This window comes from Thalassophryne amazonica, chromosome 21, assembly GCF_902500255.1.
Source record: "Thalassophryne amazonica chromosome 21, fThaAma1.1, whole genome shotgun sequence".
Taxonomy (NCBI): Eukaryota; Metazoa; Chordata; class Actinopteri; order Batrachoidiformes; family Batrachoididae; genus Thalassophryne; species Thalassophryne amazonica.
Genome location: NC_047123.1, coordinates 29,691,836 through 29,713,923, shown reverse-complemented (window position 1 = coordinate 29,713,923; position 22,088 = coordinate 29,691,836). Strand labels below are relative to the sequence as shown.

At 41.2% G+C, this 22,088-nt stretch overlaps 1 protein-coding gene across 6 annotated transcripts in view; it reads right to left on the bottom strand.

Moving 5' to 3' along the window:
* Positions 1–22,088, bottom strand: part of LOC117503615 (MAM domain-containing glycosylphosphatidylinositol anchor protein 2-like) — a 325,073-nt gene that overhangs the window by 43,272 nt on the left and 259,713 nt on the right. For all 6 annotated transcript variants that reach the window (XM_034162876.1, XM_034162879.1, XM_034162875.1 and 3 more), the window contains exons 11-12: positions 16,392–16,540; positions 2,800–2,977 (exon numbers count right to left, since the gene is read on the bottom strand). In XM_034162876.1, coding sequence (XP_034018767.1) covers positions 2,800–2,977; positions 16,392–16,540 — 327 coding nt within the window. The remainder of the gene's footprint in view (positions 1–2,799; positions 2,978–16,391; positions 16,541–22,088) is intronic.

Sequence of the window (22,088 nt, the reverse complement as noted above, 5' to 3'; positions counted from 1 at the left end):
TGCACACACAGATGTAAGCATGCACACATGCATGCACGGATTCATTGTCACTCACACAACATGCACACACTCACAGCCCTGCAAAGTATAAAGCGACTCATTTACAAAAACAGTTGAATTTACATATATAGTGTATACGAGGTCTGTGATAAAAGTAACGGACCTTATTATTTTTTTCAAAAGCCATATGGATTTGAATCACGTGTGATTACATCAGACATGCTTGAACCCTCATGGGCATGCGTGAGTTTTTTCACGCCTGTCGGTTACGTCATTCGCCTGTGGGCAGTCTTTGAGTGAGGAGTCGCCCACCCTCTCGTCGTTTTTTGATTGTTTAGGAATGGCTCAGAGACTGCTGCTTTGTTTGATAAAATTTTTTTCAAAAACTGTAAGGCACAACTGAGTGGACACCATTCGATAAATTCAGCTGGTTTTCGGTAAAAATTTTAACGGCTGATGAGAGATTTTGGTTTGGTAGTGTCGCCATAAGGACGGCCCACGGCGCCTGACGGTGATCTGCGCTTCGAGGCGGCAGCGTCTCGCCGTTTCAATTTGAAAACTTCCACATTTCAGGCTCTGTTGACCCAGGAAGTCGTCAGAGAACAGAGAACTTTCAGAAGATGTCAGCATGAGGAGTTTATTCGTACATTCCATTGTTAACGGACATTTTGTAATGAAAGAACGTGCGGGCAGAGTCGCATGTTGGGCCGGACCCGACCGTGGGGGGTTGCGACAGGAAAAACACCTCTGTTGGAAACCTTAACGGGCAAGTTGGAACATGCCCAAGCTGTTAAACAATTTCTCAGTTACTCACTTGTTGAAAGCCGTCAAAAGCCGCCTGAATTTTACAAATGGTTTTCAACACGGAGGTGTTTTTCCTGTCACGGCGCACACAGATTCGTAGAGTCGTCACGGAAACGACTCGGCGAATTTGCGCGCACGTCTTTCATTAAAAAATGTCCTTAAACAGTGGAATGTCCGCATAAAGTCCTCATGCCGGCCTCTTCTGAATCTTCTCTGTTCTCTCACGACGTCCTGGGTGAATTAAGCCTTAAATTAGGATGTTTTCAGGTCGAAACAGGCCGACAACGGCGCCTGGAAGCGCTGCGCGACGTCCCACTCCATGAGAAGTCCTTACAGCGACAGAAACACCCCATAATCTCTCATCAGCCGTTAAACTTTTCACCGAAAACCAGCTTAATATCTCGAATAGTGTCCACACGGATATTCCTCACAGGTCCAGAAAAAATGTTGATAAAGCAACGCGCGCCGTCCGCAGTGGCTATTCAGACAAAGAGATTCCAACGGGTGGGGTGGAGCACTCCTCACTCAAGGCCTGCCCACAGGCGAATGACGTCACCGACGCGTGAAAAAACTCATGCATGCGCACGAGGGTTCAAGCATGTCTGATGTAAAAACATATGAATCAAATCCATTTATTTTTTTAAAAAAAATAAAAAGGACCACTTTTTTCATCACAGACCTCGTATATGAATGGTTTGAATTAAGTTTTATTTTTGATTGTCAAGTCAGAGCATGTTGTTAAGGCTAAATCGTCAACAAGCAAACAAAACCTGCCCCCCATGATGTTTTCTGCCCTCAAACCTTTACATGTTCACTTAAATACATGGGAATCATACCATAGATGTCTCTATTAGTGCAGCAGAAAACTGAAACAATCCTTCACATGGTGCTACAATCACCAAATTCAATAGCTTTCAATATGGCTGGAACATTTATAAATTTTGACCCTCTTCAATTGAGCCCTACCTGCCGCCTATTGAAAATTCAAGTGGCTCGTCATCTTTTTTTTTTTTCAAAACAGTAATGTATAAGAAGTATTTGTGCCGACTCTGGTGCTTGTATCACCATTTGAAGGATTCCTCTGTAAATATTCTCTTATCTGCTGCACTGTGAAACTCTTTTTAATCAACATTTGCACTCACCAAAAGGCCTTTGAATGCCGTTTACAGCTGGACTTTTTATTTTTTTTAATGAATAAGATGAGTTAAGTGGCCCTTTGGGGTCACTGTGTAAGTATTTAAATGAGAATCAGGAGCATGTGACCAAATTTAACAACATATATTATTTTATATTACAATTTTTTAAAAATTCTTATTTTGTTAGGGCTCAAGACACTTCCAAATTAAAATTATTTCCAAATTATTTGGAAATAAAGAAGATAAAACGTTCTTTTGGGTAAAGTGAGTGAAGCAGTTCGGTTTGGTTCCCGATTGAGTCATGTGACGCCTTGCTGACATGATGATCTCTCATGCACTGTGACAACAAGTCGGCTTTTGGCTCAGTCCAAGATAATCCTGACTCAGCCTATAAAGGTCACGGGGAAGAGATGATTAGTCAGGTGATCAGCATTTAGATCAAAGGAGCACAGCAGCAAAAGAAAGTCGATTTCCCGCCACGTGGCACCGATGTCTGAAGGTGCAACTCAAATAATTTTAATGACGCCACCCTTTTTGATCCCCAACTCATCCCTCCTCATACGTATCTCACCTAAGACGTCATTGTGATAATCATTGTGATGAGCAATGATGCCACTGTGGAACTTCGGACATCCATCAGTGTTGATGCAAATGTCATTTGTGATGCATCAGGAAGGATGGCGCTCGGGCCAATTTCAGAGTGAGCTAAAGGGTAACACTCCCAGCTGGAGCGACGTATTTGTGCAACCACAGCATCGTATGCTTCCCATGTTTTCATCACTAATTGATAATTGATTTTCCTTGGAAAACAAAGGGAGGAACCTCCCTCACATTACCCGATAAGTCATGCAGCACTCACCACTGTAAGTGATAATTCGGATGGTGGAGTCGCCCTCTCCAAAGCGTGTGATCGGGGTGAGGCGCACCTCATAGGACTCGGGTTTTATGAGCTCCGTCAGATTGTGCGTCATGAGCTCTCCTTTGTTGATGGTTCCGTCTACCGGGATCTCCTGCTCCCACCACCGCTGCAGCCCCATCTGGACAGGAGCAGAAGGAATGACAATTAAAAATACTCACACATTCAAGCACACACACACACATTTAGTCACTGATGAGTTCCAGACTCTATTAAAGCCAGTTAAATCAATAACCTGGGACAGGATAGAAAAAGTCACGTATCCTTTCTCTGAATGGATGGCAGATTAAATCTATAAAACATACAAATTAAAGGATGTATGTGTTGAGCAGCTACAGAGCTATCCATGGTCCTGAATCTGAATCGATTTCTCAAGTGAAGATCTCATGCTCCAGATCAGAATGGTTCACCCTGGTTGATCTCTTTCCCCAGTATCTCACTTTGAACCTTCTGATGTGGAGGATATATGGTGGTTTTGTGATCAGTAAGCAGCACCACCACCAAATTGCATGGACAAAAAGGATATTTTATCGAACGGATTCCCATCAGGTCAGAAAGGTGAGTTGAAGGATAATCAGCACATCCAGCAGGAAACCGGAGCTGCCATCAATATTTTTAGGATATTTATCACATATCTCCGTCACATATGAGATTAACATCTTCATATGTGATCATTTGTTTTTTTCTCAATGATATTTGCTAAGTTTGACGCGTTAATTAGGAGGTAGATTCAGTGTCAAGTCAGAGTGCTGCAGTCAGTCTGTTCATTTGTGTGATCTTGAGCCTTGGTTGCTGACTTGTGAACATAATCACACATCTTTCATCCTGACCTTTAATCTTTGCTGAACTTTGATCCTTTTCTTTGATCATGATCACTGCTCTGATCTATAAAAATACTAAGAACATTGCGATTAAAAAAATGATCAAAGACTCAAGATCACTCACTGGCCCAGGATGAAAGAACTCAGCATCAACCATGAAAGGACAAAGAAGAAAAGCAAAATCCACTCCTTGAGCTGGATGCCAAAGTCTAATGATCTCTTTTTTGACCAAAGGTCGACCTCTCTACTAGATTTCATTGAAATGTGTTCGTGCTTGCTTGAGATAACTGGAGACAGACTAAAATGGTTTTGAAAACTTGGGTATCTCTGTGGAAGCAAAAAAATAAAAATTAAAAATAAAAAAACCACACTCCATTCTATCTTTCACTCCACCTTCCATGCTTCTGTGGACATTAAAGACGCACAAGTCATAGTCTATTTTCATATCAAAGTATTTAAAAAAACCAAAAGCACCATTTCCATGTGTGTCCCAAACAACAAAATTCATCCAGTAATCAGATGTCAGTATCTACAGAGAGAGGGAAAGATTTTGGGCTTACATTACTCATAAAACCCCAAGGTTCTGTTTGCTTTACTTGCACATTTGTGAAAAATATGAGAAGTCTTTGCTTTTGTCTTTTAATCCCAAACAAATAACCCCTTGCTATATTTTGTGAATTGTTCCATTAAAAACATCGGGCCCTATTTTGACAATCTACAACACACATCTCCTCTTCCATCACCATCTGGTAAGAACAGGAGCAGACTGCAGCCTATCATCGATGCAGCAGAGCAGGTGATCGACTGCAATCTGCCATCCCTACAGGACCTGTACACCTCCAGGGCCCTGAGGCGAGCAAGGAACATAGTGGCCGACCCCTCTCACCCAGGACACAAACGTTTTGTCACCCTCTCCTCTGGCAGACAGCTGAGGTCCATCAAGACACAAAAACAGCTTCTTTCCATCCGCAGCTAGACTAATAAATAATACCAGAGACTCCACCCCCCCACCTCCACTTCCACAAAGTACAGATTGGTCATCCCTGCACTGAAAGGTACGGTACATCTGCACACCAATTACATGCTGTTGCACAGCCCAACTCCACTATGTTATTTTTTTTTTAACAGTGAACATAATTTTACCCATTTGATTTTTTTACTTCTTACAGAAGCATTTTTTCTTTTCTTTTTTATTGTTGTTTATGCAGCAACAACACCAGATCAAATCCCTTGTATGTGAGAACTTACTTGGCCATAAATTCGATTCTGATTGTGATTCTGATTCTGACATGGTCTATGGTGCATAGCGCAAGTCTATAAGTCAAAAAACTGACTCATTGAATTAGATTTCCATCTAATTAATATATGTAATAATTAATATATAACTAAATTAAATAAAATTATCTAGCATTGGTTGTGGTTTATTTGAGTTGGGGCTACATATATTTATTACATAGAAATCCTGCACATAATTGAATTGAGTTCATGCAATGAGTAATTTTTTTGAGGGTATTTGGGGCGTGTCCACAAACATATTGTGACTTACACAGCCCAAAGTACTATGATGCTCTAATTCACATTCCTTTGCAAAGATTGCATTTGTGTTGTGAAGCCGCCATGTGAGGCAAATTGATTATAGCGATTCTTCTTGTTTACAAACATTGACATTACACGCATGCGTATTTATGTGGTTGGCAAGAACCCGTGTAAATTGATACCATGAAAGAGAGAAGGTATGGCATTTTTGAGTTCAGGAACTGATTTGGTGGTCTCTGAATACGTTTGAAACCTAGATAGTACCGCAAAAGCAAAGTATTTCTCTAAGCTAACCTACAATGAAGCCAACCACCCAAGTCAACAAACCCACGTGATCAAATTCATGACGTCACGGAAAGTATCGCTATTGTATTCATTGAATTGTAGACACACCGTGCACTGGACTTACCAGGTTTTGGCTGGCATATGGTGCAAATGCTTTTTGGTGCCAAACAACAGTAACGCCACGACAATTGGATTTTTAATAAAAGACAACAAAATGGCTTGAGAGCCTCGCTAGAATGACAAAACTATACATTTTTTTCCATCAGCATTCTGAAAACAGCTCAACTTTCCCTCAAACCTGTAATGGAAACCCAGTTAATGAGGCTTGTGTCGCGCAGCATGCTCCTTTGCACCAGGTGGAAGATAGGGCCCATAACCTCTGCAGGATGAATCACAACTAAACACCTTTCTTGTACCTTTCGGTTACAGATTGCTGGGAACTATCTGACACCACTGTCAAGACAACCAGTGTGAAAATCTGCTGAAAATATCCCGAGCAGGTGGATGAATAGTTTGTAGTCAATGTCCTCTTCTCGTCCTTGAGGCTGCACATGGAGCAGCAATCGCTACAGCCTTTGCATCTACAAAAATCTACAAAGGAGGAATGGAATTGGAAAGGCGCATTCTTCTGAAGGCTTTGCTTAATACAGTATATAAGGACAACAAATACATATTCCAGCCACAATCAGCGTCGGCTGTTTGCTCTTATCTGACGGTTAACCTTGTCTATAGGCATTTGTCTCATCCGCCAGCGTTTAAAGGTGTACAACAACAAAGGTTTTCCCTTTGTAAGCTGTTGACAGCTACCTCCTCATTAGCCACATCTGCTTTCAAAGCAGCTCACTGCCTCTGAAATCAAAGATACGATTTGCAAGCGGCACATATACGTTCGCTGAGAGCAAAATCATATTTCCCATTAAAGATAAGCTTCAGCCACTCCTGCATTGCTATTGTGTTTGCACACTGTGGACGACATGTCTGCTCTCTGCATGATCGCCTCCTTCATTAAAGGATTTGCTTCTTTGACGACACACCGAGAATTTTATGTTTCTTCTGCAAGGCCGAAGCAGGTGGCGCGCACAGACACACATACGCTAGAAAAATTTGGTGCATGTTTTTCATGTCTCAAGATGCAACACGGCCTCGCTGTAAAGCAATAAGGATTGAAAGAAACAAAGCGTGGATTTGTTGCTGCACTCACTGGGGGGCAACGACGAGAGAACGAGGCTACGTTTTATCCTTGAGAATCAGTTCTGCACAAAGACAAGTGATGACTTCTGCATCACAATTAGCGGCAACGCGTGCCCTTCTTAGCCGAAGTGAAAGAGAGCGCGGTGCAGGGAGGGAGATGGAGATAGACTGAATGAAGGTGTGATAGCGGTAAAACAGAGCCAGTGTCTGTGTGAGGGAACAATACTAATTAAGTAATTACTTAGAGCTGGAATGATCGGCAATTATGGGGTGCAACTTTTCATCGCCATTAGTTTTCAAGTAAATAGAGTGTTCTGTCTGTCAGGCGTAATTGCAGAAGGCGCACACGTCCTTACCTGGCCTTTGGAATTTTTGCTTTCCTCCAAAGTACAAAAGGTACAGCGATTAATTACAAAGCAGTGGTTTGAAAATGTTTCCGACTGTGCACTAAAAAAAGAGGATGCAAAGCTAAAATGGCAAATTTTATATCCCTACTTTTCATTTGGTCTTTGGTCACCTTGCCTGGAACCAGTGACAATTGGTGACAGGGCTATTCCACAGGGCGCCGTTCTACTACAGTCGCCATGATCCAAAGAAAATGCAAAAACATGATGAAACGGTGTAATCTGGCTAGCATCCTAACAGGCTGGCTTATAAAGTGCAGACCTGGCAACTGTCTGGCTTTTAAAGTATACCTGGCAACAACCCCCCTCCCCAAAACAGATAGAAAGGAATTTTAGCTATTCAGCTGTTAGCAAAAACGCAACAAATGCTGCGTCGGCTTCAACGTTTTACGCCGATGGAGCACAATCAAACAAATTTCAAGCTATTGTCACTATAAATACTCAGACTGAAGCCGTTGAGGCTAAGGATACCCCGACGTTACTATGTACTATCAACGATTTTGAGAATTGGGATGAAATTTTTGAACATTTCAAAAACTGGATCCCGATTTCAAATGTAGTGCCGATGATGGCTGTGACTACTACACATACCAAGTTTGTCCAAGATTAACAACGATACTTCCAAGCATGCCCTGATTTGCTAATCAGGATTAAACGGGAGTGAATGGCGCTCTGTGGAATAGCCTTATTACTTTGGGAGACTCAGATGAGGAGCATCATTTGCATTATGAGGTTGCATTATCAGTGATGTATTTTGAACACATGGCATATTTCTCTGGGGATGATCCAGTACACAGGTACCTTAGTACTGAAGACCCCCAGTGGCTGGAGAAGGCCAAGGGGACTCCCTGATTTTGCCTGGGTGTGGCCAATAGATAGCTATCCATTGTCAACTTTAAAAAGTAGCGATCCAGGATCCAAGGTGGTTCCATTGAGTGGTGATGCAACAAAGAATCAGACAGTGCATGCTCACAGACTTGACCTATCTTGTCTGGGTAAAATATGTTAAATACTGACACTTTGGCTGCCAACTTTTCATTTAAAGGCCACACAACAAGCAATAGTGCTTGACTACCCCCTAGATGAGCATTGTACCTCAGTCTTACGTGAAGTCTGATGCCATGATGGCAATTTACACTGAACAAAAATATGAACGCAGCACTTTGTTTTTCCTCTCGTTTTTCATGAGTTGACCTCAAAGATCTAAAACATTTCCATTTACACAAAAGACCTATTTCTCTCAAATATTGTTCACAAATCTGTTTAAATCTGTTAGTGAGCACTTGTCCTTTGCCGAGATAATCCCTCAAAACTTGTGACATCTGTAGCATTGTGCTGTGTGATACAAGTGAACATTTTAAAGTGGCCTTTTATTGTGGCCAGCCTAAGGCACACTTGTGCAGTAATCATGCTGTCTAATCAGCATCTTGATATGCCACACCTGTGAGGTGGGATGGATTATATTTTTTTAATGCAAGTTGGATTTTCACTTTCACAAATTTGGAAAAATCTGTAAACCTGACCACCATGAGTATTATTTTGCTATGTTATGAGGTCATTTAGCTAAGAAAAGTGGTCCATCCCTTATTTTACCATAACTCTCCTGAAACGCTGTTAATATGTAGCAGCAGTGTTGCTAAATGCCACCATGACCTCATCTAAATCTGACAAAATGTCAGCAGAAATTGGGTACTGTCATACATCCGTGCAAAACATTGAATATTTTACGAAGCCAGTGTTGAGAGCCGCTGTATGGTATGAGGGGACGTATAATAGAATCTCCTTTAAATACAGGCTGCAGCTAAGAGGAAGAATATTTGCTGTCCCGTTGACACTGACCACATCTTGATGGTTCCTGGGTTGGTGACTGTTGAGCTTGGTGTTGCATTTGTGAGAGTTTGTCGTGGGTCCATGGATGGTTCTTTTTTCCTCGCAATCCCACATTCACACGAACACTTGTCAATGTGCTCCATCCACTGGTGCCCTTCATGTTTACCACTTATGCTAGCAACCATGAGGAGATACACATTATGTGGGCAAATATGGGCCGAAATATAATCAGAATGGAAATTAAAGCTGGAATGAAAGAACTGATAGAACGTGTGGCTGGGGTTGGTGCCAAAACTAGAGCACTGCTCTAAAATGTTTCAAAACCTTTGAAACACCCCAGTTTCCAATGTTGTTCCAGGGTCTGTAAGAAAAGAAATATCAACTAAAATATACAAAGGAATGGAAAAATAAAACCTGAATTTAAGAATAGCTAGAATGTACAGCAGGGAGTTGGTACCAAAATGTTTCGCTGGTAATCCAAGTTAGCGATGGCTACTGCTGGTCTGAAATATTTAGAATCCTTTGAAACACCCATGTTTCCAACATTGTTCTGGAGACCACATAAAAACGGAAGAGATTATGTGCTGTCACCTGCTGAACACTGACACCTGCTGGACATTTGAAGAATGCATCCAAATTTAATTATGAATTTCATAAGTTGACAGACAGCCAGTGTGTGATCTGTATGTGCACATATACAGTGCCTGTGTGTGTACGTGTGTACGTGTGTGTGAGTGTGTGTGTGCGCAAATGACACCTTTCAGGCAATGCAAGATTTTAAATTGATTTACTGTAATTGGAGAACTAATATTGAACAGCATGAAAAAAAGAGCACTTTGTGTGTGTGTGTGTGCGCACACGTGCTTACAGCTTCAGGCAGATGGAGGCCTTAAGTGCTCGTATTGGCAAACGCCGCCTCAAACTCCAACTCAACAAATGGAAACTAATTAAATTTTGCCCATATCTGTGCTTAAATGTGTAAATTGAATCAAACTCAAAATGCTGATTGGAAATAGAACTTTCCAGACGTTTTGAATCATACAAGTATTTATTGGCTTATGGATTATGTACCTTTGTTTAGATTCCCGCTAACATTGACTGAAACTGTGTCTGCGCTCGATTAAGGATCCCTTTACATCCCATTACCTTTCATTTTGCACAATTTGCCCCGCAGAGACAAAGTGCCATATTGATTTAATGTCATTTGGCTGCAGCAGCGGGTCATTGGATTTTTATGGCAATTTGAAAAACAGCAGGATTGATCAAAGTGATAACCGGAGGACCAAAGAAGCACCGTCGTAATTAAAGTTACGGCATAGCATTCAGACTAGACCTCGCCTAGCTTGGATTGCCTGCATTAAATTAGTGCGACTACCGATTGATCTGCTAGCACGCAACCGCGACTTGATTTGACAGATTAATTTGCAACAAGAGGAAGAAGAGGAGGAATGGAAAGAAGAAAGCGGGAGATGTCAAATTTAGGCAGGCGGATCAAAAGAGAGAAGTGGCCTTCTACGGTATCAAAACAAGGTCACATGTCGCACCTTTTAGTTGTCGCCTCGACAAAAATGTTGATTTATGTTGTGCAATTCTGTCCCGTGTGTGCCTTTCAGCGAGAGCTTCATTCCCATTTCCCCTTCAGTCAGACGGTCTTTGACGAGGACACTGGACAATAACACAAAGCAATCCATTATGGAAGCATAACGTCTGGCAGCTTTCAGTATTCGTGCAAAAGCAACAAGAAAAAAAAAAGGTAATCCTCCAGGAGCAGGAAGCAAGCTGCTCCTGGATCTATATATAGACTCAAGTGGTGTAGTCCACGTATCAAAGCTTTCGTCTCCTTTTTTTTTTTTGCTGTCAGGCTGTGAGCATCTTGTCTTTATTTATTTTTTGGTTTTATAGATCTTCTCCTCCGACTCATTTCGCTGTCCTCTTTCCCCTGCAAAGAGAACTAATTCCTATATGGATGCAAATGTGTATTGGTGCCAGTGCTCGTCTCCGGATTTAATATCATAAAGCATATGTCTGGACGAAATGAACCAATAAAATAAAAAGAACAATTCAAAAAACGCGATACTCATATACGAATTATTACCTATCGGATTATATACTCATTTGCAACTATACTGATACTAACAGTGCTGTAGTCACCTCCTCTGCAGGAGATAAAAATGAAAGCAGGCCAAAGAAAAAAGTCATGGAATGATATTTTTGCACGATCTATATGAAACATCCTACAAAATATTTGTTATAAACATACATACACACACATCTTACAGTCATGTTACTGTATTTCTTTGTAGTGCGCCAGACAACTTAAAAATATTGTCAATTTTATCTTGTGCTTTGTTCCAATCCTTTTTTTTTAAGTGCCTCTTCATTTTTTGTCCCCCCGCAACCCCACCAGCCAACACCCTATGATATTGAAAATGTTATTGCATATAAATCAAAACTGTTAAAAAAATGACTCTTGAAGACTAAAAACTCATATATAAGTCACACTGGAGAACAAGTCACATCATAGCATATGTTGCGTTGTCGTATAAGTCGCATATTTTTTCTGTATTATCAGGTATTTAATTTGGGATTGTTTGGTATTGTTGTACTGTACTTTTTTAATATTGTATTTATTCTTTTATTATTAGCCTTTATTTTGTTTAATAATTTGAAAAGAAAGTCCTATATAAATGCTTATTTTAATTCTTATTATTAGTAACCAATGTGATTTTTTTTTTTTGGAAGTCACACCAGAGTACAAGTCACAGGACCTCCCAAACTAGTTTTAAAAAAATGCAAATTATATACTGGGAAGTATGGTATCAAGTATTATTATCACTTTACCGGGGTGTTGCTGGGCCGGTATCGTAGATTTACGTCGACGCTATCTGGCTATACCCACCCGCTGTGCGTAAACAAATGACATCATAGCGCGCCCAGCTCAAGAACTGTCCGCAGACGGGGGGGAAAAAACTAAAAACCTAAAAAGGCGAGAAGTGTGTGTTGGTCCCAATATGGATATTCCGGATGATTTTCTCATGGATAGTACGACAACAGCAGCCATGAGCAGCCAGCTTGATCAGGACGCAATGGCGAATTTGGAGAGCAGCGCGCGCCAGCTGACACGACAAAAGTTAAAGTGAGCCAACTTTTTATGTACGCGATACGTGTTGTGTATCTCAGTAAAATGTGATAATAATGCAAATAACATGCTGTTGTCGTGTGATGTGCATTTTCTGAGTCCCTCCATTCATGACCAGTCGCCCAAAATGACAGATATTCGCCTGAGTTAGATGAGGGCATTGTATTACTGTCCTGGTTATCTGTATCATTTAAAATTCTACGATAATGGCCGCCCTAGATAGAACACCAGGTAACGTCCAAGCTAGCACCTATTTACAGCTCTGTGGACAGACAACGCAGACGAAGTGTCTTGTCCAAAGACAGGTAGCAGGTAGCAAACCCAGGTCTACATATTGTAGCTCAACGTCTTATCCGTTGATCTCCCTCCATTGTTTGAAGACTCAAAATTAAAGCCAAAACTCAACTGCACAGGTCAAGTCAAAAAGCATGCACTGGTGTGACTGAAGTGCCAATCCTACTACCACTCCCTCTCCCCAAGAAAGGATGATCTGTTGGCTGGAGAACGGCCTGCAGTCCCCAGATGGATAATACCACCAAGCCCAGCATGCACATACATAAAAAAACAGCATAATTTAAAAGAAATAAAAGGCACCAGAGGGCTGATGCATACCCTGGGCACTCTACCAAACTACTGCAAAATCTAATCATCTCTAGATGTCCATCCAAGTAATATCCCCAGCAATTTCGAAGGAAATCCTTCCAGCTGTTTTGAAGTTATCTTAACCACAGGCACAGACACATGCCAGTGAAAACAACACCCTGATACCACTGCTTCGTGGATGTGCAGGGTAATAAAATCCACCCAAAGCAATACCACAGTACATCACAAATAGATATCACAAGGGATGTAAAATTTGATTTGGAAAACGATCAGCGGGAATGTTGTGACGTTCAGGCAAAAACAGGACATGGAGAGAGAGCGATATGGATGATAAAACACACACAAAAAATGTATTTTCTGAGTTTTACATAAAGTCTTCCCTTCAGCAAAGACATGTGAGACAACAGGGAAGAAATAACAGTCACACTTTGTACCCTCTCAAGAAACAAACGCAAGCAGGTGGAAAGAAATGACTTCATCATAACTCCAACTCTCCGTTGTCCTCTTTTTAATAAAACAAAACGCACAAAAGATTGAAATGTTTACGCCATTTCTGAAATGCAAACGGACACGAGCTATAAAACCGAGGAAAGGGCCCAGCTGAAAGTAAAGTAAATGTATATTACTGGCAAGGATCAGCAAATATGAGCCACGTGAGTGGAACATCATTTATTACAGAACACACCAGCAGAGAAGGTTGACAGGAAAGATTATTGTGCGCCACAAACGCAGATACATTTTCAAGCTTCGGCTCCTCGAGAGAGTGCAAGGTGAAACAAACATGAAATTATATTACACATTGCAGACACAACTGTCAGGGTGTGTGCGCCGTTATTCCGAGGAGAAATGATGTTGCATTGTAGCACGAGCGCAACGTTTCCCCACCCTAGCTAGAAATCCTCCATACTAATGTGGCGCCGCACCTTCTGTTGTAAATAAAAAACTATGATGACCAAATGCGCTCCACATCCCCAAGGAGACAGCCAGAGAGAGTTAGAGATGGAGGAAGGAGACGCGCTGATTGGCGGAGGAGCGGAAAACACAGCCTAGCTATCCGTCAGCGCTGAATGCCTGACACCGGTGGCGTTTACACAAGAAGCAGAGAAACATGTTTGCCCGTTTCCCTCTGCAGGGTTCCCTTCTGTTCCTCTGACTGAGCTTCTGATGGAGAGCGACAAACAAAGGCAATTCATTGAAACAGCTAAACTTGCTCAACCAACCAGCTCTGAAAGGCTCTCAGCGATTCTGCCGGGAACTGCGGAGGCTCATTCACCCCCTTGAAAAGTGCAGAATATAAGACAGACAGCGAAGCGAGACGCGCGACTTGAAGATTTCAAGCGGAATACGGGGCAACATAGAAGCACGAGCTGAGTACTCGAAGATGATGATTGTTGCAGCACGCTTTGTCAACTTCTGTTCCGGCTATAACAATCGCCCTCTGTTAGAATAAAGCTCTTTGGGCTTGAACGGTGGGTGTTTGAACCAAAGAGCAGCATGGTGAAGTAACAAAATAGGGAATTAGGATGGAGGAGGCAGAGCATGCTGTTGACCAAATCACAACACCAGTTCTTCCATGAAAGCATGCTTGCTCTAATTATGGTCAAGCTAAGATATTACAGTGTGGAGGGTAATAGAGGTTGTGCCAAGATAAGTGTCAATACCCTCTGGCTACGGAGTCTAAAATACAAAGCATAGTCTACTGCACATATGGTTCAAATGTGAAGTGAGATATAGCAAGTATGACAATTTCTGGGAGAATGTGCCAAACTAACGAACTGTGTTTGGGTCATGGATGCAACACCCAAACAGTTCATGGACACTTCCCAAAAGAAGTCATCTTAGGCTTTCTTCAGGCTGCCAGTTCGAACTGGATTTACGGCATTTTGGATTCAAATCTAACCTCACTGATTGACTGTCCACATTATATATAGCAAGTGAGCAGATCTGATTTGTGTGTTCCTGTAGCAATCCTCATTTTTTTGTCATATCCACATCGGCTGCTATAGTAATGACATTGGACCCACCAGGATCTCTTGCTCTGCCTCTCTCCATTTTCTTATACCAGAGTGACACTTGACCCACCTCACTCACACGTGCAGTGTGTATCGTAGAGGCTGTGCCAAGATAAGTGTCAATACCCTCTGGCTACGGAGTCTAAAATACAAAGCACAGTCTACTCCACATAGGGTTCAAATGTGAAGTGAGATATAGCAAGTATGGCCAGGTCTGGGAGAATATGCCAAACTAACAAATTGTGTTGGGTCATGGATGCAACACCCAAACAGTTCATGGACACTTCCCAAAAGAAGTCATCTTAGGCTTTCTTCAGGCTGCCAGTTCGAACTGGATTTACGGCATTTTGGATTCAAATCTAACCTCACTGATTGACTGTCCACATTATATATAGCAAGTGAGCAGATCTGATTTGTGTGTTCCTGTAGCAATCCTCATTTTTTTGTCATATCCACATCGGCTGCTATAGTAATGACATTGGACCCACCAGGATCTCTTGCTCTGCCTCTCTCCATTTTCTTATACCAGAGTGACACTTGACCCACCTCACTCACACGTGCAGTGTGTATCGTAGAGGCTGTGCCAAGATAAGTGTCAATACCCTCTGGCTACGGAGTCTAAAATACAAAGCACAGTCTACTCCACATAGGGTTCAAATGTGAAGTGAGATATAGCAAGTATGGCCAGGTCTGGGAGAATATGCCAAACTAACGAATTGTGTTGGGTCATGGATGCAACACCCAAACAGTTCATGGACACTTCCCAAAAGAAGTCATCTTAGGCTTTCTTCAGGCTACTAGTTCGAATTGGATTTATGGCATTTTGGATTCAAATCTAACATCACTGATTGACTGGCCACATTATATATATCAAGTGAGCAGATCTGATTTGTGTGTTCCTGTAGCAATCCTCTTTTTTTTTGTTGTATCCACATCGGCTGCTATAGTAATGACATTGGACCCACCGGGATCCCTTGCTCTGTCTCTCTCCATTTTCTTATACCTGAGTGACACTGGATCCACCTCACTCACATGTGCAGCGTGTATCTTTAAACACATTACAGGAGTCGCATGCAGACATGCGTGACACACAGCAGTCACACATGTATTTACATCAGGCTACATTTCAGCTACCTTGAGCTGTTGCTCAGTCATTCCACAACATTTGTCTTTCATAATCACTTTTTTTGACATAATTTAACAGGTTAGTTTGGGCTTTTGTGTGCGCGTGCAGTCTTCAAAGTCTGTCAGTGGTGGACTTTATGTGGTGTCAAAAGTTGCAGATCTCACAAAACACACCCAGAATCCACACCAGAGTATTCAAACCAAAACGTATTTGCAAAAACGTGATTTGAATCACATTTCAAACAACCTACAAATGAGGCTTAAAATGGCTGATGTTCCCTCACAGTGCAAATGGTACACCTCACCGAAGTCACACTAAGTATAGGTCCATTTGAAACAAAGTACCCAATGATTCTCCAAAGACACATCCAGTAGTCACCTTAGGTAACTGGTTAGCATCCCCATATCACAAGCATACAATACTACATGAAGCACAAAGACCCTGAAGACTTGAACTTTGTTCTCCTGCAAAAATGTGGCATCGCCAAACACCTCATGACTCCACAGATGCAAGAACATTGAAATAATGTTCCAAAGTCTGCACTGGCTTAAATGTGTTAAGAAAACAAAACACGTGAAGTCGTCCTACCTGTCGAATGCCGAGTCTGTAGGCGACAATACGGTCCACAGCGTTGGGGTTCATCTGGGTCCACTGGAGCTTAAATCCATAGACTCTAGGCCTGTTTTGCCACAGGGGGCTGTAAGTATCATAGTAGAACTCTGGAGCGTAGGCTTTACCTGGAGAAAAAAACACAAAGACTTCTTACTTGGTCTAGTAAGAGCAGTAGTAGTAGTAGTAGCAACAATACTGTTGAAAGAGAAAAAGTCGTGAAATAATATAAGGTCCTTTGTCATTAGAATGCAAGCAGATTGTGACAGTGAGGTACACTTTTATTCAACAAAGTATTTGTTGAATAAAACTACTTTGAATTTTTTAATTTTATCTCAACACCAGACTCGCTAAACCTTTGAGGATTGATTCAACCAAAATTCAGTTGTAACCGCGGACGTGCACATCAATTCTTAGGATTAATGACCATCATCCTTCAAAGCAGTGAGCTGCTTTGGTTGTTGTGAAAAAACAAAAAACAAGCAAAAAAAAAAATAATAATAATTAAATTGTTAATTCTGCATCAGTGTGGTTTGATCAGTTCTCGTAATCGCCAATGATAATAACTCAAAATCAACACGCAGAACATTTGTTCTGCATTCGAGGCAATAAATCAGGTTAATGATGCTTTTGACAGCCGAGTGTAGATCGCTTAGACTTAACGCGGATATCGCTATTTAAAATGCAATATTGTAAAGTGAGGGGGGAAGAATGCACGTTCATCAGCCCGACAGAGTCGTGGCCTTTAATTAAACAATGGAATTTATTTAAATGTTGTTTTTACTTGCATATTAAATTAAGGCGTCAAGAAGGTCAAGCTGGCAAAGACAACAAGTTAAACCTTGCAGATATTCCTTAAAAAATCTGAACAATGCGATTTGTTTCGAAAGCTCATTTGACTGTTCTTTGTATAAAACCGTATGTTTCAGTTTGGTCCTGTGTAGAGCCGCCAGTACTCAGTAAACATGATATAAATGTCGCTTTTCTACTCACAGGAGCACAAAGCTGGAAATGTAATCAAAATGCTGCAGTTTTGCAGCATAGAAATGCCAACAAGGTTAATTAATAACTGGCTGTGATCTCTGTACGTTTTCAGAAGGCAACCTTAAAGATTCACAGGCAATTTTAAAAGCTCATCACTGAAAACATCTTGTACTGCGGCACACTGCTTTGACAGAAAATATGAAATTCATCCAATTAAAGTAATGTATGCTAAAATATTATATAAACTATGTCTTATTATATTTAGTTTGTGGTGATACACAAGCAGTGGTGCCCTTGGTGGCCACAAGACCTTGGATTTGGAAATGAAAAACTGGCCTCGCTGTCACGAGCTGTACTTCTCAACCTTTCTTTTCGTTGAAGACGTGAGATGTCTGAATTGGAACACTTGTAAAAAAAAAGGGTCCATGTGTTGGAATGGTGCCAATTACTGAAACAACTTTCAACCTTGAAATATGCAACAGAGAATAAAATGTAGCAAGAGCTGCTGATTCTTTTGGTAAAAGTGTCAGGTTTGAGGATGGAAGTAAATATCGGCATGTGGCCAAAATCAATAGGGTGCGGAGATGTGTAGCCTGAATAACCCCGGCAACAATGGTGATGATCAGTTGTGGCATTTTTGAGTAAATGCACTAAATGGACATTGCAGATGGCAGCTTTTATGGCCATATTGGATATGAGAGCACGGCTAAAACCAACAGGCTTGTGTAGGAATTTGGCCTGGCTATTTACAGTAAAACTGGTGATGGGCCATGTGGCATTTTTGAGTTATTGAATAAAATATGAAATTCAAAAAGACCATTGAACATGGCGTTCAAAAGGAATCTTCCTCTATCCACCAAAGACCTACTCCAGAAATTTCAGACCAATTCCTCCAGTGGTTCTTTGGTTACCATCTGGAAATGAAATTCAAAGTGACTAGTCCGAATTTCAGTTGTTGTCTTCCTCTATCCAACCAAGACCCAACATACATATTTCAGATGAGCCGTTCTTCAGTTATCACGTGGAACCCAAAATGTTACAGACATCACACATGACTACAATACCCCACCTGTTGGGGACAAAGGGTAAAAACTGACAAGCTCATTTCAAGCTACATGCAACTTCAACCACAGCTGCTCCTAATTTCCATCAGTCATGAAATGATTCCTTTATTCTCTGCAAAAAACCCAGACACGTCAAGCATGCGGCAGAACAAAACTGCTTTTTGGCTTGATCTGATACATCAAACTTAGTGAACATCTCAAAAGTGTATCCTCATTATATGCACTTTTAATGTGGTGAGTTATAAGATAACATCAATTATTGTTAGGGAGTTATGTTAAACCGAAGGGGTTAGACTCAATTTCCTATTCACTCTTTGCATTTAACAGGGTACATGCCTCGGCTTTCTCAAAATCGGGGAATAATCATGCAAAACAACTCCTTATATGGTCTGCAGCGTGTACAGTGAGACACTTTACCTAACCTGCTTATAATGCTTAAAAAAACATAACCCTGGGTGGGAGACACAAAATAAATTAAACCAATAAATAACTGCACAGAAAGGTTTAATTGATTTTTTTAAAAATCCAGTTTAATACCAGAACTAATGCAATGACTCATAACAGTTCAGCAGAAGCCTTCAGGCGAGACGCTGACCTTGTTTGCACACTTTCTCTCCATGTGTAAGGGTTTATGAGCACATTCGCTTCTTTAGGAAAACATTTTGCTCCACCATATGCTAAACGTGGCCACAGTATGCCAAGCTGAGCTGGAATTTAGGCATAGCAGCAAAAAAAAAAAAAAAAAAAAAAGAAAAGAAAAGAAAAAGATGCTTATTTATGAATGCTTGCCTGGACCGACAGCATCAATGCCATCACCATAGTAACACCATCTCCATAAATGCTTCTTTCTTGCATCCTAATGATAATCTTCTTGCGTCCTCATTGTCGTCATCTAATTAACTGAATCAAGAAAGTCTCAGGAGCAAAAACACTTTAAAAAGCTCTTGTTTCACTGTGGCTCCTTGTATCATCAATGTTGGACCATCACTTCAAGCTGCAGAAAGCGTTTGAGATCATCTTCTGTTTACCACCGAGGTAAAATTCAGCTGATACTTAATCAGAGATACTTAAAATCAAGTGTTGATTTAAAAGCCAAGGCGAAGAGTTTAATCTGAGACTGAGGCTGATGGTGGTCTATGAAGTATGAACCCATGGAGGTTGGAATGCACAGGTTCAAACACAAAAGCATTTCAGATTTTCATTGATGTCAGGTTTTACATTTGCAAATTGTTACAGTTAACTCAAGCAGGACTTCTTTGGGACATCAAACCTGACTAGATAGACTGGAAAAATACAAAATATGGCCAAATTTGCAATATTTTTCCTGGCTGGTGTAGCTAACTGCCAGTTTGCAATTCAAAGAATGACCTTAGGATCTTTGGTGAAGGTAACGCCATTGATTTTTCCATCCTTGATCCCTGGCTCAAGGTCGTTCAAGTGATATTTGTATAGTAGGCCATTGGGTGAAGGTGGCTAAAGCAAACAGCCAGCTCAGTTCACTTTTTAAATTGTGACCTGCGGAAGTCAAACTGCTAATGAGGCCAGATCAAGAACAAGCAACTTTTACTGGAATGGCTGACAACCCAAAGTCCAGGAACCTACTGAATAAAGCAACCCAAGACATTTTTTAGGGCAAAGTAGTGAAATGTTTTTCAAGAGCTGAGTTAAAAAGGAACTGGGGGAAGAGATCGTTTAGGCCATATCTTTGAAAATTTCTGAATTCCATTGTCTGGATCTGAGAGAGAAAATGGGAGAAGTACAAACAACCTTTGCTTACCATATTGTAAGAGTGTTAAATTTGACTCTATGAACTTTTGTGGTGATGTACACAATGTTCTGTGTTTCATTTACAACCTTATGAAAGGATTATAAATATAATGTCAGCACTGGGAGTATCACACCCCAGAACCACCTTGGGTTCTGAATGGCAACCACCTGGACAGACAAGTGTTTCAACCCCACCTCTTGACAGGAACCATCTATCTAGTGTTTTTGTACTTGGTACACAGTAAAATCACCAGTGTAAAACTAACACTGACGGTATTAAATTAAGATTGCCAGTGGTCACAGTGGGACCGTATGTTCACTGTCAGTGTTAATTTAACACTGATGATTTTATTGTGTAGTGGCATCAGTTTTGAGATCACCTTTTCTCTTATCTTGAAACTGAAAGCATTTCTCCTCAATTGTGACTCAGTCTCGCAGTAGAATAAGTGAATTAATTCATTCAAAATTATAATATAATTAATAAATTCAAATTGTGTTGACTGGTGCTATAACTGGTAGGAACTCCCGCAGTGTAATGCTCTCTTGAATCTGCTGATCCCATTGAGTGCCAAGAATGAGTGAATAATCCGCCGTTATGAAATTTGGGTTCATTAATCACAAAAACTTTAATTTCAGCACAAATTTCAAAATGAAACAGTGCAGAATGCAAATTCTGCAAGTTCAGATGTGTTTTTTCATGTCTCACCTACTCCAATGACAGTTTTGTCTTGGCTTCGGTTTCAACCATTCCAAAATCCCAAAGTCTTGGTTTTGAGTCACACTCTACCCTTAAAAGGTCTTGGTCTTGATGCCATACCTACATTTATCTGCTGCAGCCAGGTGAACCATGGACATCCCCTTGGTCTTCTCGAGTGGCTGAGGTCCTCAACGGGCAAGATGGGCAAAAATGTCTAAGGTGACATTCCCTCACAATGCAAGTGATATCTCTTATTTGAACCTCTCAAAGTAACCTTTCATTTGACACAAAGTCATTTCAGTGGTACTAAAGGATCTGCTGAAAAGTCCTAGTATCAAAAACATCTGGTCATCCTCTTTGGTCACTACTTAATGTCCTAGACTCGCAACTATACAGTAACACAGGAACCACCAGGATCCTAAAGACTTGGACCGTCATTCCTCTGAAACTATATTGAGATCACCAAATATCCAGTGACCTCATGATTCCATGAGCTCTTCCCAGTTATCTTCCCTTCTCAAAGGCTGAGAAACAACAGATATGTACAAGTGAATGTTTCTCCAAATTCATCACTTTCATTGCATTTTGATGCACTTCTGATGATCGAGTCCAGGAAGGTACTGAAAGCCTGGAACGATGTCTTGAACCAAACATGCAAAGATCACAGCATTGTCCGCAAAGCCAAGATCAGTCAACCTTTCCTGACCAACAAATTCACAGAGGCGACTGGTTTCCACACCTGTATCCACGAAAACTAGCAAAAATTACTATGTCAAGCAACCAGTAGTATGATAATTCAGAGACAGTGAAGTGGTCCTTGTGCTCTCCAGCAGAGTGTGAATTCAACTTTATTCGAAAACAGGAGGTTCCCATGAGGGCTTGGCCAAGCCAGAGCTCAGTGGTACACATTACATCCCTCTCAGGGGTCTGTCCCCAGGCACAATTTAATGGCCAACTTGGCTATTGCAGCCTATTCATTGTTTCCACAGATTTTCCAGTAGCTTGTGCACACACACACACACACACACACACACACACACACACACACACACACACACACACACACACACACACACACACACACACACACACACACACACACACACACACACACACACACACAGCGCCGGTGCAGTTTGTTTCTCAGGCGACAGTGTTTATGCA